We start from the raw sequence: 18,337 nt of genomic DNA on the forward strand, positions 1-18,337 counted from the left end.
CTTTCACATGGAATTTAAATTGCGGATTGTAAAAATCAAAAAACTTCATCTACTTGAGATCATCTTATTTGAGGACTGATGTCTCTTGCTGTTACTCTTGCACACAAAATATATGAACTGATGCATTTCTGAAATAAGGAAAAGGAGTCCTTGGCAATGTACTCACTAAGATGATCCTTCTCCTTGGGGTTTCTTTCTCTTCGGTTCACAATAACCTGAGTCTTCTGCCTACACAGCAGCTCTACAAAGCTTTTGTCATGATACATGAAGAATGAATAGGAGATGGAATGAGAACATGAAATGAAGGCATATGAAACATAGTGAGGTAATATGGAACAATAATGAAATATGAGCATATAATTTGGCAGATCACTAAATCAAAGCAGTTACTGCTGAGACCCCATAGCTGTACCCTGTAAGATGCAGAGCATTTTAATTTAGGTAGGACTCCCTGGATCAGACGTATCCACCATATACAGTCATGGCTCAGTGTTGGCCAAAGGACAATTTTGTAGACTCCTGGAATAAAACTTTCAGTTCAGTTTTCCTCAAATAGGTTCAGGAGTACATTTCAATCAGCATACAGTAAGAACTAGTTCCAAGATACACTACTGAAGACACAAGCAGAATGGTTAGGATGTGCATTTGTATATATTTCATTTAATATCAAAAGATCACAAATAATTGAATGGTATTTGTTTTATGCCATTATAGTCTAATAATTAAGCAGCTTCCAGTCCTCCATATTCTTTTTCATAATATCATATATACTTGTAAAGCAACAAATTCCATTTCATGGGGAAATCCCCAGAAACAACTATAAACCAGCCCTCCCTTCCTGCCCAACTGGCAAGGAATTCTATTAGAGAGGTGAAAAAGTAAATGCTCTGTCAACTCTCCCCTTCATTACAGACTGCCAGGCTCAGAGCAAATACAACCAGTTTACTTAAAGGCAGGGGAGGACCCCTTCAGCAGGTTTGGTGATGCAGCTCCTCAGTTACTGCTACTCAGCCTGAGGAAGAGAAGTCATTTACATTCTCCTACAGGGCTGTCAATCCCATACACCAGGGCACTGAAAAATGCATCTCCACCTCTCCCCCTTCGTAAGTAGAGTCGTGACCATCATGTCACTCTGGTAGAATCTCCTTGAGTGGAACACACCTCCACAAAACCCTCTGCTGGGTACATGGCTGGAGATCCACATTCACCAGTGTGGGTTGGGAAACACTGAACCAGAATTTTAAGAAACTCCAATTACAGTTCTTACAAGTTTGCAAACTTGGGTTCAAAGCATTACGCAGCCTAATCATTTGATATTTGCTATTTTCCAGCTGAGGAAAAAGTAAACAAATGAAAGGAATGAGTAGATAGAAAGAAGAGAAAAAGCAAAATGCTTACACAGAAAGAGATGGGAACTGCATCTATTGCCCTATAGCCAGCAAAATAAATGTAAATATTTTCAAATGTTACTCCAGTATGTAAGCAAATTCCCCAGGGAGGTTCTATGGCCAAATAAAAGGAAAGATGATCCAAATCCTTGTTTCTAAAACGACATGATGAATGGTTAATTCTGCTTCTCTACCAAGAGCTGTGGCTTCTCATGAAATTAATTTACAATGATAATCAACACATAGTTCTATTTATTTATTTGGACTACTCAAGAACAGCAGCTGAAGCAGATTAGGTTACATTAAATTGGCCCAGGAAAACAAAGTTTTGAAGACATTCCACCAAAACCCATGACCTACCTTCACAGCCCTGAAGGAAGAGGTGACATAAAGCCAGTTCTACCCTTGGAAAGTGCAGGGCAGGCAGAGGGGCAGGGACAGCTCAGAGCAGTGACACTGCAATGCCACTCACCCTCTGAAATGCCATCTTTGCACAAACACACTGAAAGGCCTTCCACCCACAAAAAAGTCATGAGGAACCTACTTCCTTGCTAAGTTCCATTCCTAGTCTTTGCAATAGAAATTAGACCACTAGGCAGAAGAAGTCATTTCAGATTAGTCTCAGCCATGCCAAATACTTAAACATATTAAGAAATACAGATGTAAGTGATTTCTCTATCAGAAAAGAATATCTCATTGTACCATCCCTTATAGTTCCAAGGACCAAGACCCTGCCTGGAGCTTCTTAATTAATAACCTCTTATCAACATCTAAAGAAGTGTCAGGATTCTTGTGGAAAAAAAGAATAAAAAATTTCAAGATACACAGTTTTTATTTGTTTAAGTAAATAATAAAACAAAATCCTGAATTTAACAAAAAACAGATTTAAAGGATGAAGATAAAAAATCCAACCAAAGTCCATGGCACATTTTGTATGTGACCTCATGCTACATACTCTTCCAAGATTGAGTAATATCTCCGATCTCCCAATCTCCGTTGGTTTCTGTAAACTTTCCCTTTAAAAAAAAATCTGTTTTGGTTACATCTTACCTTCAAGACTAGTAACCCAGAAAAAAAGCAGAATTGTGTTCAAATAGACACAGATGAGGAGCAAAGAAAACAGTCCATTTCAGGTTTGCTTGTGTTTTTAGAGAAACATGGAAAGGAAAAAACAAATGGCTAGAATACCAATTATTAGACAAAACAAAAGGCATGAAATCCAGAAATTTTATTTTCACAGAAGGCAGCTGTTTACCAAAGGAAGAAAAAAAAATGAAGCCAATTGCTCTCTGAGTTTTTGATTATTTACTAATCTTCGGACAAAAAACATAGAACTTAATGATGAAATAACTTGCTGACAATCAACACAGTTCCTCAACATATATTTTATCTGGACTTTTATCTGTGCTAGTTTTCTTAAGTCCAAAATTACTGGGTTTCCATCCTCAGTGATAAGTATCAGCATTCTGGTTTTACAGATAGGAGACAAGGATAACCTAATGGAGGATAACCACACTCTCTGGAGATGGGATGTGTTAGGACTCAGTAGCCAATAAAAACTCTCTCAGCAGTCAGTTAAGATTCCTGGCTGAACTTCTTTTTCAAGAACCTTCTAAAGAATATCTAAATGAACTCTGTTTCTCCAAAGTCAGAAATTATAGTGCTCCCTGATATTAGGCTATGTGATTCTCAAAATCTGCGGAAATTTAATGCTGTGATTAGCTATTTTAAATGCCTCTCAAAAACCACTCTTATGGCAATGGCCATAAAGTGAAGCAACTACAAGCGCAATAGGAAATAAAATGCTCACTTATCACATCAGGAAGATAAATTGCAGTGTCATACTTTTGTTGCTGTAACCCATAATTCTTCCTCACCAACCCTCATCTGTTATATCCACAAACAGGCAATGCCTTCTTCGGACAGGGAACAGGGTTTTTCTACTTGTAGTATAATGAGCTCGGCAGTGTAGGTCCAGGAGAGACAAACAAGTGCTAAAGAGATGAGAGCAAATAATTCAATCAAATTAGAATCCAGGAATCCTCTGCACAAACTAACAGGAATCAGTACATCTGAAAACAAAGATACTTCCCCAAAGCCTATAACTGTGGGGGGAAAAAAGGTCAACTAAGAATTCCTGGAGCAGCATAGCCAAAATTACAGTTGTATGTCTGTGGATAATATACTTTAGCAGATTTGAGTGTCAAAATCCAGTGCTTAGCAATTCTAAATGCCAGATGAGAACATAGTCACACTAAGGTTTTAATTACCAAATCTTCCTTCAGAAAAATGTAGTTAATTGCATTGTAGAATGCACTAGACTATGGACTCAGCATTTTGCTAGGTGTAGAGCACAGAAGAATGATAGGGAAAAAGTCAACCATGATTTATTATTCACTATTTCCCATATCATTGAAACATCAAGCAAAATTACCCTGAAGATAGTAAAACAGACAAAAGGAAGCACTTACATAGCATGCAGTTAATAAGGAGATTTCCTCACATAAGTATGTTATAGACACCAGATATATTAATGGGATCAAAAGCTATTAAGAGGTTTAACAGCATCCCAAACTTGGGAACCCTAAAGCTTCCTTCTCTCAGAATCTGGAAAGCAAACACTGGAGCATGGACAGTGTCACAATTGTGTATTTTTCTCCCTCCCTAAACTAGAGGAGTATTTTGAGACAAGATATTGGAGCAGGTGAGTCTTTGGTCTAGCCATTTTTATTTTCTCACAAAATAAATTCAGCCCTTTCTGTTGATTGCACAGACAGCTGGAAGACACCAAACCTTAGGGGAATAAACTCCACTTGGAATGATCTCTCTCGGCAACTGACAGAGATGGAAATCTAACACGAACACTTGAAAACACCCTCCCTTTTCAGTTTCTTCAGTAACCTTCCAGGGCTAAGGAGGATTAAAGCTGCCCAACTCCTCTTTGGAAGGTCTGGACAGCCTGGGAAAAAATAACATTAAAATTAACTCTTCTGAACAAAAGAAAAAGCCAACTTGATATGGCAAGGGTGCTTCCCCCATCCTCAGACTGGACAGAAATTCAGAGGAAAAAAACACTGGTCAGTGAATGAAGTGCTCTAGATGGTATGCAGAGGTGACCTCACAATTGGGGAATGTGGTTTAACAGTAGTTTTACAAAATGCTGTATATAGTCATGAGGTTTTGAATATTCTTCACTCCTCTTTCTGAAGCAGTAGTCCAAAAAAGGCTGTCTCCACTGACCTCTATTAGAGACAGATGTCATTAATTCAAGCAGACATCAATTAATCTAGTATGTACCACACTGAAACCTTAAGAAGAATGCTACGGGAGGAAAAATGTTTCCTCCAGAATCTTTGCTGTGAATACAGAGCACAACCATGTCCTGGAAGAACCCTTGCAGTTACTGTGACTAAAAGTGCCCTCACAAAACGAAACAAAATCCAAACTGCTTTAGGGAAAATAGATAATAGCTGCAACCTTTAACAGTAAGAACAGCTGCAGAATCACTAAGATCAAAAAAGTCCTGCTGTTTACTCCATACATTGTTCTAGTGAATGTTCTTCTGCTAAGATAAATACCTTTATTTTCCTTCCTTGGCTTCAAAGAGCAGCTGTTTGTCTGAAAAGGCTGCCCAGCCAACTGCCCAAACTGCCATAGGTAAGCACCATGAGTCAGAGAACTCAGTGAAGTTTGTCTCAAAGAACTATGAATAGTCCAATTAATCAGACTGTCCTTCATCTTGTATCATCATAACTTCACTGAACACAGGCCCTACATCAGGCGGTTATTCATGGCTCTGAGACAGAGAGAGAAATGTTTTTTCCAAATTGTTTGGTGAACAGTCTAAAGGAGAGCTCCAAGGCTGAGCCATACATTTCCCTTTTTAACAGGACAAATTCTATCCTCTCCTTGTTAATTCACCAAAATAGCAACACTTGACAAAATCATCTGAGCCAAGTTCCATGATGTTAAAATACAGCTTTGAATCCTGTACAGATCTAGAGTCCTGACTCAAACAGTCCAGTGACACAACCACCTTTGGAAATTTCTGCCTTCAATGATATAAAAAAGGGTCACTAAAAGAGGATGAAAGGGGACAGAAGGAAGGTACCTGACATTTCACAGCTGTACGGGACACCGCTCACAGTTTTGAGGTCTTCAAAATTAACTCTTTTAAGGAGCCAGGGGGAAGATATTTCTAAGTAGGAATTTAGAAGTCTAAAATCAACCAGAATTTCCCAAAGACATTCAATGTGGAAATTTAAAACACTGTTGGCTTTTCAGTTTATTCTTTGATGAGTTGGAACAGATTGCACAGCAGACAAGGCAGGAACAGCACATACATATTCTCAGTTTTCTGTCCCTCCCTTTGTGGTCCTGATTCTCATTTCTTAGAGCAGGAATGGGGCTGCAAGCTAGTATTAGAACTAGCATTTCTGCCTGTTTTCATTTCTGCTGTGAACTGGCAAAGAATCACATAAGCTTCTCTGTAATGTTGGAGTAAAAAGTATTTCATTAAAATTAATTTAATTGCCTGGTTTTCTCAAAGCAAATAGAGAAAAGCCCATCTCAGCCTCATATTTAATTCAAACTCCCATAACCTCAAAAACATCTTACAGCAACAACTGCTCTATGACTCCTTCCCCAACACATCACCTCAGACACAGCTGCCATTAACCTTCCTGCTGCAAAGTAGCCTTCATCATGTTCTGTTTATTGCACAGACCATCACCTCTTCCACCAGTCCTAGTCAGGTCTGTGGTCCTTTGGAGTACTTTTCCAGTGCAGATTGCTCAAGGATGCAAGCAGCAACATCATGCTTCCTGAAGGAAAAGGCATATCCTAAATGTATCAACCTAAGCAAAACTTACTTTGTCCTTCAGTCCTAGAACAACTAAAATAAAGAGGTGTTTAATCATCAGAATTTACTATCAGGTTTCCAGCCTTAAGACTGGGAACAGAACAAGTGAAATAAAATATCCCTGAAGGAAGAGGGTTCCTTCAGTTTCCTTCATTCCTCTCTTCTGCTAGACAGTTCTCAAACACAACAATAAGGCTTCTTCCCTTCTTGCAGCATAAGAAGATATTGTTTTCTTACCTAACAGATGCTAAGCACAGCTGTTAAAAGTAGGTCTTGGTTTTACTGTCCTTCCTCAACACACAGGAAGTCTGTATGTGTTTGTTCCAGTAAACTCTTTCCTGCCTTGATGACCTACTACATACTCTAAAATTTATGTATGGCAATCTTAGCAGAATGAGACAGCAATGCTTTGATGTCTCTGTGCACATGACAGCAATGCAGAAGACAAAATGAGAGGCAGACTGAGTATATGAAGTTGTCTCTTCCCATACACTCCATTTACAAAACCTCCTCAGAGCCAGCTTATAAATGAAGGGCTGACAATGAGCTGTGTCTGGATACCATAGCAAGTGTGCTCTTCAGAGTTAGTGACAGGGTTCAGAGGAAGGCTTGGTAAAACAGATAATGTTCACCTGCTGGAATACACTTGATTCTCACTCAATCATCTGATGAGCGTTCCTTACAACATTTCCAAGAGAACACAAAAGGGAAGTAGGTTTCCCTCTGGAGGTGGAACACTGCTGCCTTGCAGGCAGGCACAGAAGGGTTGATGCTTGGTGATCACACACACACCTTCAGGATTTTGAAGAGAGGAAGCTGTTGCATGAGTTTAAGGATAAGCTTACAACTGCTTTGATTCAATACAGGCAGCAACAAATCATCTGCTTGCACAATGTGTGCTGGTGCTTTGCTCTTTATGATCCAGATTAAGAATAAAATGATGAATGCTAGAGTTTTAACATAAATTCCTATCAAACCCAAAATCTCTTTAGCTGAAGTTTTGGGAATAAGCAATGCTTAGACAGCCTAATTAATTCAATTTTTTCAAGTTATTCAGGGAACAAGAAGGTCTTTCTAGGAAGATATTTTGTCTCTCAGTTTTAGAACAGATTTCTGAAGGAAGCATATGAAGTGTAGCTTTTAATGTGCTCTTCTCTCAAGAAAACAAAGGAACATGACAACCCCCATGCCATTTATGAGCTGTTAGACATTCCCTGAACAGAGTTTTGCTACTAAAGTAAATTTCGCCTTCTGAGAACACAAAAAACTGCAAAATATTTTTGCACAAGCAACATCAGTAGAACAACAACAGTAGACACTTGTAATGAGTTGTACCATATTCACTCCAGGAAAACAAATAAACATTTAATTAGGTTAATGCTACTTGTGGTGAAGAGCTACAAGCAGAGTAAGCATTCCACCTTACACATACAAAGGGGGGAAAAAGAACTGAGATTTCCTAATTTTATGCAACTCATCTGGCTGGTTAGAAGAACACAAAATATACAAACTTAGTCTTAAAATGAACATATCAAGAAAGAAATCAATCTTGCACATAGCAGGCACCTTCATGGATACTCACATGACGAACAAGCCCATCTTAAAAAAGTGTTCATATTTTAGTAAGCACAATGACTGGAACTACAGGTATTACTTCTTTTTTCTCTGTGGAAACTCATATTGGCAAATATGCTATTGTTCTCAAAATCAAAAATGGATTGAAAAGCTTATGAGTTATTCCCTTTTGCTTTTAAAATATTTTTACTTCAACTTTCTGCCAAGGATATGGAGAACCCCTAGTGTTTGAAGATTTATTAATAATCTCTAGTGGTCCAAAAAGTCCTCTGCTACTTCAGAAATTCTTTCAAGAATCTTATCCAGACATACCAATTCTAAAGCACATAAATTTAGGTATCTACTGCTTGAAATTTTATTGTTGATATTAACGAGAGTATTTCCCCCCCATCCAAGCAGAACAAAACTCTGCATTTATTGCACGCTTCTACCTTTCCTATAAATACATTACCACTGTCTCCCCTTATACTCTTAATAAAACTATTTTTCCATGAGCATTTCTTTCTTATGAAATTGAACTTTTGGGGCAAACTGTATAAAACTACTCTAAACAATGCCCAGTCATTCATATTTCTTGCTTTACATGCTTTTCCCATATGGTTTGATTCATAATTACTTCCAGCTTCAGGAAACTGGTCCTTTTAAAGGCACCAAACATAAGTTCTTGACTTTGTTTGCACTTAACAAATCAAGCAATGAATCAATTCTATCTAAGCTGCCAGCAATTCTGAATTCTACCATTTTTATCTTCTTCATCAACTGAGACTGTGTCTAACACAGGAGTCCCAAAGTTACATAATAAAGACTCATGTAAGAAATCCTTATCAGGATGCCAAAGGATCAAAACTGAAACAAACTGAAATGAATTAGGAAGAGCAAAACAAAAACAGGGATGGCAGTTACATCCCACCCAATGTGGGAGAGGTTCAATGGATGAACAACAAAAAGCCAGGTAACTGAATTGCTATAAATAGCTCAGGTTAATTTTCTTAACTATTTCAAATGCTCAAACAATTAGTACAGAATGGAAGAGATTAGGAAGGAGGAGATAAAATAAAAATCTGAAATGAAAGATAAATAAATAACTAATTGCCAGAAAAATACCAGTGCCATAAAGCATGCTAAGCCTTTCAGAAAAAGCATCAGGAGACTCTTCATGTGATGGTCAGAATCCCTTCATTTAGCCTCTGAGAGACACTCTCAGTCTTGGATAGGACAGGATATCAGTGGGACTACTCACTTCTTTTCTTTTGTGCCTCATTCAGGATTGCAGGAATACAAAAAGACAAACTGAAAGAAAAAACAGGGCAGAAAGAAATCCCACAGCACCAGGCATGGGGAAAGTCCAGCATTCCAACACGTTTACTGCTTATTTTTACAGTGTTTAATGGCAAAGTACCACACAAAGACACAAACAGTTTCAAAGCAGCCTCCCAGCCTAGAAAAAAAATGAGGGAAAGGGGCTCTGTTTCAGTTCTTCATTATTAAAGCTCTGAAGTAAAGAAATTTCAACAAACATAAGTAACCCAATCTGTGTGTTTCCCTAGCCCAAACTCCCTCCATTTTTATGGTCTTTTCAAAGTCTAGATCAAGTTTCATTTGAGTTTGCAGGGTGAAGGTTATTATTTCTGGCTTCCCCCCCCCCAGCAAAGACACAATTTTTTTGTCTTTTTAACACAAAGTTGAAATCATCATGAATATTCAAAAAATCTTTGCTGCACCTTCCCAATCTATTCTATAATAATGAAAAAGTATGTAAATACACAACATCACAAAATGTCTTGCAAAACACAAAGCCTATTGGAAAAAATATTCCTTCTTTTAGTCAAGTTCTTCCTAAAGAGTCCCAAAGTACACAATATAAAATACATGCCAATATAAAATATATATCATATCACTAATTGAGTGTACTCATATGTTAAGATTATGTTATTGTGATTAACCATAGTGATCTTATTACCATTTTTCCAATTGAGAGGGGCAGCAACTTTTTTTTTCCTATTCTTACCTTGAAAGAAAATGACAAGACCCCCTGTTTTAAGTGCAAAATGTTTCCATGAAACTCATATGTATCTCCTAACATTTGTTAAACTTGATGAGGGACTGGTTCTTCCCCAGTCAAAGTTAAACCTGGGAAGATTTCTCCCAGGTCATCATCTGAGATTTTGACATCCAAGGTTTTGACAAGGCAGAAGGTGAAAATATCTACCAAGTTCCTAAGGGGGACATTTCTCTGTTCAGAAGCATCAAACCCCAGTGTACCTGCTGAAGTCTCTTTGAAAGTAGTTTCTGAAGGATGAGTTCGAAAGAGGGGCAGAAGCAGTCACTAAGCTTCCATCCCACTGAGGAAATGACACACCAGCAGAGCAGGAAGGAAAGGTGGCACAGAGGCACAACACAAGGGAGAAGCCCCCAAATCACATTGGTCACAAAAAGGAACTTTTCATATGCTCAACACAAGTGAATCTACACTTGCAATCTGCCAAGGCAGACACAAAGCAGTCATTAAGGTGACTAAACCAAGCATTCAGAGAGTACTAAGTAACAAGAATGACAATACAACCTCCAGTTTGGCCCACTTAATAAGCTTTAAATACAGTCTATAATTAACTCCACGTTCATGATCCTCCTTTGGAAATCTCATTTAATTCAATGCAAACATAGATTCTGCTTGGGGAATGATTCAGAATTTGTAGTGAATGAGACTCTTGTTTCTAGGACCTGGCCAGTGTCAAAGAACTACTACAATATAAATATTTAATAATAACAAAAGCATGCAACTCCTTGCCAAGCACAGATGTTAGAAGTAACTGCAAAATCTTGGCATTTGGTGGCATCCAGTAATCCACTGGCTGAGTCACTAAAGTGATTGATAGCCTTAAGTTGTTCAGGAACTACTGACCCCCTGAGAATGAAAATCTGTGAGTTGTAGCATAGTTTTTGTGTAAGTGTTTTTCTCTACACAACCAGCAAATGTCAGATGTTATCCTTACAGGTTTTGAAAAGGTTCCTGCTGCTTGGGAAAACTCTCTACCAGGAAGAAACAAATGCAAGTGGCCTGTTTCTATACTTAGTGCATATTTTGCTTTGATATTCTAATTCTGGTAATGATATTATGGTCATTATAAACATAACTAAAATATAAACTTCTCTTGCAACGGATCTTTTTCACTAAACTGGTCCTAAGGAGGCTTATGTCTTGTTTCGACTAAGGGAACAATTCATTCATAAACTGCATTGCCTATGGAAGTCCTCAGCTTTCTATTCACCCTGTGTGTCATTAACCATCTCCACCTGGATACCATCCTGCCCTTTCAAAGCTGTTAGACTTTCTAAAGAAGATCTTTTCTAGGCACAGGCACCAGAAGGGAAGCATCTTCCATCTTAATATTCTCCTTCCCAACAAGACTGACCAGAGCCTGTAATTTCCATGGAGCCTCCATACAGTATCTTTAAAAGTGGCCATCCCCTTACAGGTGAGATCCCTGCCCATGCCAGCCTCCCTAATTACAGCAAGGCATTTATCAGCTCCCACTGAAAACACTACTCTAGTGCTTCTGACAGAATTCCTTCCAAAGTGAACAAATCTGGTTTCATTAGCATTTCCATGAATTCAGAGAGAACAAAACCATTACATTCCTGTAACCACAGCAGACTGTACTATAACTGAATAACAGACTCGGGATGTCTGCAGGGCAGAGGACATTAAAGTAGCAATGCACGAAAAAACTAAAAATGTAAAGGCAAATGGACACATTACTACTTACTAATGACAAATGTTTTCCTTTATATGACATTCCAAATGCAAGTCAGAGTACTTAAGGTGTAATGCAGCTCTACCTTTATAGAAAATGTTCATCTTATGGGCCATTAATTTCAATGACATCAACTGGCACAGCCAGCAACAGGTTTTGAGCAAACAAAAGATTAAGAAAAAAAATGCAAAGAAAACTAATTGTTGCCCTAAGTGCTTCAAGTCACACAAGATTCTCACATGCTGTCAATTAAGTGAACCCTATAAAGTTATGATTTATGGCAAGATTCCACCAGAACAATTATATCACAACAACAGACACAATTCAATTATTTCTGCCAATAAAGTCATCAGTGCAGAACATATTACCCCTTTCAACTCTAAACATTTTTTTTTTAACCAGAAAGTGCTTCTATGATGGTACCATCTTGACTCAGTCACAGCAAGTATTTTAAATCATTAAATCCCACTGAACTCAGTCTGTACTTAGAAATTTGGTATCACAAAATTTCTGACTACAAAAGGCGAATATGTAGAATGGTAGCAAAGTCCTCTAGACTATCAGCCATTTTTCTTCCAAAATTTATTTCCTATGTTTTATGGTATTTTCAGCCATTTTCTGTCTTCCAAGCTATTAAGAAGAAAAAACAAAAAACCCAGAATACTTCAGGCCCAAAGTGAAGTCTGCAGGTCATCAGCTCTAGTCTCAAAGCAGGATCAGCTTTAATTCTACAGAAGAAACAAATAAACCACAACAAAAAGAAGAGAAAAAAACCAAAAACATAAACACCTAACAAACCTGCAGTTAAAAAATAAAAGTTATTTCACCTACATATAGTACTTGCTTTCTTTTTCCTTAAGTTAACTTGTAGTATTTATCTAATCATGCTGATTCTGTTACAAGTATTTTCTAGAAGCTAAATTTAGGACTTTGAAAAATAAACATGCATATTTAGAGTACTATAGAAACATATATTTTTAAGTAGTCAACAAAATCCTTTTTTAATCAAACTAATGGAGAGGTTTTTATAAAAGGTAGGTTTTAAGAAAATAGATCAGTGTTCTGGAAGCCTTCTAGCAGGTAAAAGCTTCACTTGGCCTCATGCTGAAGAATACGAAAAAGCAGACTGTGCCTTGGAGAGCTGTAATCAAACAGGTAAGTCAGCAAAGAAGGGGGAAAAGGATGGAACAGAGGCCTGAGGGGAAGAAAGACTCAAGGGGATTTGCTAAAAGCAAAATGAAAAGAACAGAGCAAGCAGAAGGAGGAGAAAGAGGTCGACTGAAGTAGTGGTTTGGATGCAGCACAGACTGGGACGACAACTGTGTGTGGACAGTCAGCAGGCATGTTCAATAAATTGGACATTACAAAATACACAAAAATAGCCTGGAAAAAAACAGTCTAGTTAAAAACTTAAAAAACATTTTCCCTCTCCAACATCCAGACATTCACTCAAAGGTTACTTTACCAACTTCACAATTTTGGATTAATCTCTTTGCTTTGACTTCTACATGTATAAATTTAAAGTAATGTAGCATGTGAATCTCATCCCACACTGTTGTATGGATACACATACTATTGTCTCTAAATCACTAGGATGTCCCAACACAGAAAATTTAACAAAGAAAATGGGTAACTGTGCCACCAGCATGGGTTCCAGACAGCATGCAACAAAAACTGCGTGGAACACTACATTGAATGAGACCAGAAAGAAACCGTGAGCTATTCACGCAGTCATCGCTATCCTTCCTGACCACTGAGCCTTTGAAGGAAAATAAATAAACAAATAATCATAATTCTTTCTTTCCCATATGCATTCTGCAATCTTTTTGCCATATGTTACTATAAGTGAGTTTATGTACCCAGCTGCTTCTGCAAAAGAAGCTCCTACATAGAGACTTTCTCATCTCCTGCAAGCAGCAGATCCCAACACACTTAGGAGCTTTTATTCCATTATGGAAGCTCACAGGCTGCTCATCATCACTAAACTGATTTTTTTCACCCTATAGGTACCATGATATTTTCAAAACATTAAGAGTGGGGTTTATATTGATATGACATGTTGTGCAGGGGATGCATTCTCAAGTCATTCAAAGCCACGAGACTGGGCCCTTTTAAGTAGAAGGCTTTTCTACTTTTAGTAGTGTTTTTGCTCCCAACACCAAAAAATTCCATCAGGTTGCTGACCCCAGAAACAGGGTTGCTACTGACCCCTAGTGTTCGGCAACCCAGGCTCAATTCCACTGATTTAAGGCAAAAAGCATGAGAAGCATCTTCATCCTTCAGCCCTGCAGCGTCCTTCCAACATAGCAAGAGGTCCCTGCCTTGTGCTGAGGTTCTTTCCGCTCTATTTTATCAACAAAAATAGAAGTATCCATTTTTAAAGGAACAAGAAGAAAGGAAATATAAACTCCTAAGCATCCCAGCAAATTGTACATTCACATTTCTACTACTTTCACATCTGTAATTAATTTTTAATTTGGAAGATTAAGAGAAGGATATCAAGAACAGACTGACAGTCATGGCTTCACATGGGTATTTATAGACTCTTGATCAGTTATTAAGGAATTAATGACAGTGAACTACAATCCAAGCTGGTCTGCAAAGCCTAGTGCAAGGAAAGGAGTTGCAATTGCCAGGTTGCTGCAGGACTTGGCTGTCCCAGGAAGAAGTGTGGAGTCTAGTGAGCCAGCTGCCCAGGTGATATAAAAGTTGCTTACAACAGAAATCTGTAACTACAGAAGTGAAGAAGAATCCTACAGTTCTACTTACAATTTTGAGTCCAGGTTCAGGAGAAAGCCCAGTTTGTCATATTCTGGAAAAGAAAAGCAAAGGACACAATATCATAAAAGCTGCAAGAGTCTCCTCTGCAAAAGGCAGCAAAACCAAACAACAGTAAGTCCTTATAGCAGCTGTTAATACAGATTATTGTTACTCCAAGGTATTCCTAAATTAACATTTCTCAATCTCCAGGAAATACCACAGCAAGAGAACACATGGATAACCATTAATTTAGAAACCACTAAAATTAAGCAAACTATCCAGAGCGATAAAAAGTATTACTGAAACCACTTATGCAGTGATAAACAAAGCTTTCCTGCTTGCTGTACAAATAATTTTGACACTAAACTGTATGAAAAACATTCCTCCTAAGTTCTGATGTGCAGAGCTTTGAAATTTTTCTTCATTCCTTGTCTATTCCAACCCAAAATGCTTCAAATGCAGGTGTTTTTCAGTAAGAAACTGCAAAGTCAGTTTATGTCATGAACGGGGGATAGCTACAGAAACAAAACTATCATTCAGAACATCTAACTCATGTACAAAATAAGCTTTTCATTCAGCATCTCTGAATATATTGTGATCTTGTAAATCTGGATACAAAAAAAATCCTATTAAAATTCACATGAGACACACATGGAAAAGGTGCACTGTTCTTGAGCTGGGTTAAGCTCAGGGGCCTCCTCACACTGAGGACCCCTGGGTCTCACAGCTATACAATAAAAAAAAATACAAACAGAGAAGTAAAAGATAGCCCAATCAGAGATTAAAAGAAACAACAACAAGAAAAAAAAAATCTTACTAGCTTTTAGAAAGACCTCATTGGAAATACAAGATTACTTTTCTCATGAGACACCCCTAGAATTTCTGGTGCAGTAGTTTACCTCTGAAGATCACAAGCTTTTCACTCTCATTTACTGGCAGAACAGCCAAGCCTAAACATGTACCTCAGACACAATGACTGCACCAGATCGGTCAATGTAAACTGTGCCATTGGTTTCAATCCCATTAAGACTTAATTCCTGAGCCAAGGGAAGTATTCTATTTGACATCACTTAGGTAACAGAAGCTGCAGAACACGTGCATGCTTGATACTGGCACATACTGTCTGTTCCCTGCCAGCACTCGAGTGCCACCCACCATCCTCACTCCACCTGTGCATCTCTCCTCCACTCTCCACATACTGACAGCTCTGTTTCCCCCATGTGCTGCTTTCCTCATAATTTCTTCCCACAAGAAATTACGTCCTGTACAACCTCACCTCCACTGCCAGTAGGATTGTGCATAAGAAGGTATCCATTCCATAAGAAGAAATATGCCTTCAATTTTTATTAACCCTTCTGACTCCCAAAACGAACATCTGTACTAAGCAAACAGCCAGAAAGATTTTTTTTTAATAACTCTTTTTTCAAAACCACCTGTAGCCACTGACCCTTTTGTCTTCAGTCTTATCTCGTTCAAACCAACATTCCCTTCTTCCCAACAGGAAATACAAAAAGAGGAAATGCAATAAGAGACATATCACCTCATAACTACAACAGCATCCTGGACTTTATATTAACTCAGCACTTCATCAGCTTTGCAACTAAAGCACCAGAACACAGACATGAGCTAAACACTAAGGACAGACTTCCACTGCAATGTTTCACAAGATTCTCATTTGTTTGTCATAATGTTTCACCTTCCCCAGGCTTTAAGTTTTGAAGTTCACTGATTATTACTGACAGAGATACAAAGTAATTTCCTAAAACTACATGTCAACTACCTTGCAACAGGCACTTTCCAAAAAGTATATATTAGAAAACAAAAAAACATTTCTGGTTTCAAGCCAGATGCAGGGTATGTTCTTGATTTTCAGTAGGGTGTAAGTACAGTTTCAGGCTGTAACATCAAACCAGAAGCATCCACGCCCCTTCCTCTTGTTGGTAGGTGAGATGTACAAGCTTCTGCAGGCAGAGAAATGCTGCTCTCACCATGGGCCATCTCACACTCATGGGCACTTTTGGAAGTCAGCATTACTATTAGCTTGGAAATGAATCTCTATCACATACCGTTCCCCCAGGAAAGACACTAAGACTCTCCAAAATTACAGATTCAAAGTTATCCTCCTTTTTAGCAAGAATTGCAGTCTGGCTACAGACTTCCAGTGTCATTTAGCTGTATCACTGCAAATACAGGGGCCAAAAGTCAGCCCACATGCTGGCTGGAAGCGCCCTGGACTCACAAAAGACAGATAAAGTCCAAATATCGGAAGAAAGCCAAACAGACAGAGCCTAGGAAAAGGCAATCCCTGTCTGGAGTTATGTATTTCAATTAAAACAAGATGAAACACAGATCCACTAAATCAAAGTACAACTGAATCTATAACACAGTTTGGTCAGGGTATGATAATTCCAGGAGAGGAACTGAACTGATCACACAGCTCATAGCTCAAGAAAGGGGCAATCCCATTCCTACATTTTCCTCCATTGAAAATAGAGGTGGCAATAGCCTGTCTTGGCATTCATGCCACCTCTCTGTGCCCTTACACATTACTTCCTCCTCTCATAACCTTAGTTAAAAGCCCTGCTCACGAAGTTAACCACTTGATATACGGAAATATTTCTCCTTGTCTTCATGTAGTGGGATAAAGAAGTGCTGGAATATTAGAGAAAATAGAATAAAACAGTTATAGAGAACAAGATAAAAAGACTCCAACTTCTCCACCAAAAATCATCTTGGACCAGCTGGCCATGTTAAGTGTGGTTTGATGTTGGCCTCCACCAACATCACCATGATGACCCTCCCCCAGCACCCCAATCATTAGGGGGTCTCTGCACTGAAGGACAATGCAGAGCCACTCACAAGTACAGTCTGGAGAACTCCCTTCACATTTAAGAATGTTAAGTCTGATCCAGCCCAGGCCATGTCTGACCCACCAACTTCCAGACCACCTCTATGGCTCTGTGGCACAGGATCTGCTTTTAAAGCAAAAAATGCATAAAGGTAATAAAGAGCTTAGTTTGCATCCCCTGGAAGAACATCATGGCATAATCTGAACAAGACTTTATATTTCAGCCCACAGAAGACCGAAAGGCCCATGAAAGATAAAAGTAACATTATTAGAAGAGCACAAGTCATCCTAAAGATCACAATAACCTATGCTAAGGACCTACAGATCTCAGCTGACAATGTGGCACAGCAGTGCACAGAAGTGAATAAACATGGGAGTTTCATCGTGCACCATAAGAACAAGAAGTCATCTTAGGTCAAAACCAAAATGCATTTCTACATTTCCAGGAAGATCAGAACTGAATAAGAATCTAAGAACTAACAACTATTTTATAATAAGGCATGTAATTGGGATTACATGAAAAGAAACAGAGCCAAGAATACCAATTCCTATAAATTATGCAAATCCCGTGCCAAATTCAATGTTGGCATTAGCATGGAAACTCCTCCAAAGAATCCAACAGAAATCCAGGTACCAGGCTACAAGTGAGAGATGCATTGTATCATGTCTGAAAAACTCCATGCAGCCCACCCAGGAAGCCATAAAGCCCAGTGTACAGTATCTAGCAAGTATTCAAGTTGCCTTTTGCATCTGCAGCCAATATAGCTATATAGAACCAAAATGGGCAAAATTTTCCCCTTATGCTACTAATCTGAAATCAACAGTCCAGGAATTAACTTGCCATAGTTGTTTTATCCTTTCAAACTACCTGTAACCAATTTCACTGATACTAACCCTTGAGTGCTAACCCTTTTAGCAGCCAGCTACTTAGATGCACAATACAAAGAACATTGCCTACAGAAACAGAAAATTAACCATTTTTTAAAAAGATGGGCAATATGCAGTTCTAGCTCTATGTTTAACTGGTAATTGCAAGTACAGGAGGGAAGGCACAAGATTCAATTTCACTATTTTATTTAAAATGTTTGTGTTTGTCGAAGAAATCAGTATAATTCTCAAGAGACAGAAGTCCTATCAAGGATGCTCAGAC

General features: G+C 38.4%; 1 protein-coding gene across 13 annotated transcripts in view; it reads right to left on the minus strand.

Moving 5' to 3' along the window:
* Positions 1-18,337, minus strand: part of ST3GAL3 (ST3 beta-galactoside alpha-2,3-sialyltransferase 3) — a 180,324-nt gene that overhangs the window by 113,787 nt on the left and 48,200 nt on the right. For 12 of the 13 annotated variants that reach the window (XR_012057133.1, XM_030278917.3, XM_072932793.1 and 9 more), the window contains one exon: positions 14,349-14,391. The exons of the other annotated variant lie outside the window; for it this stretch is intronic. Coding sequence is in view for 10 of the 12 variants with exons in the window: in XM_030278917.3 (XP_030134777.1) it covers positions 14,349-14,391 (43 nt within the window). In the remaining 2 variants the exon portion in view is untranslated. The remainder of the gene's footprint in view (positions 1-14,348; positions 14,392-18,337) is intronic. 13 annotated transcript variants of the gene reach the window in all.

The sequence above is a fragment of the Taeniopygia guttata genome, chromosome 8 (assembly GCF_048771995.1).
Source record: "Taeniopygia guttata chromosome 8, bTaeGut7.mat, whole genome shotgun sequence".
Classification (NCBI taxonomy): domain Eukaryota; kingdom Metazoa; phylum Chordata; class Aves; order Passeriformes; family Estrildidae; genus Taeniopygia; species Taeniopygia guttata.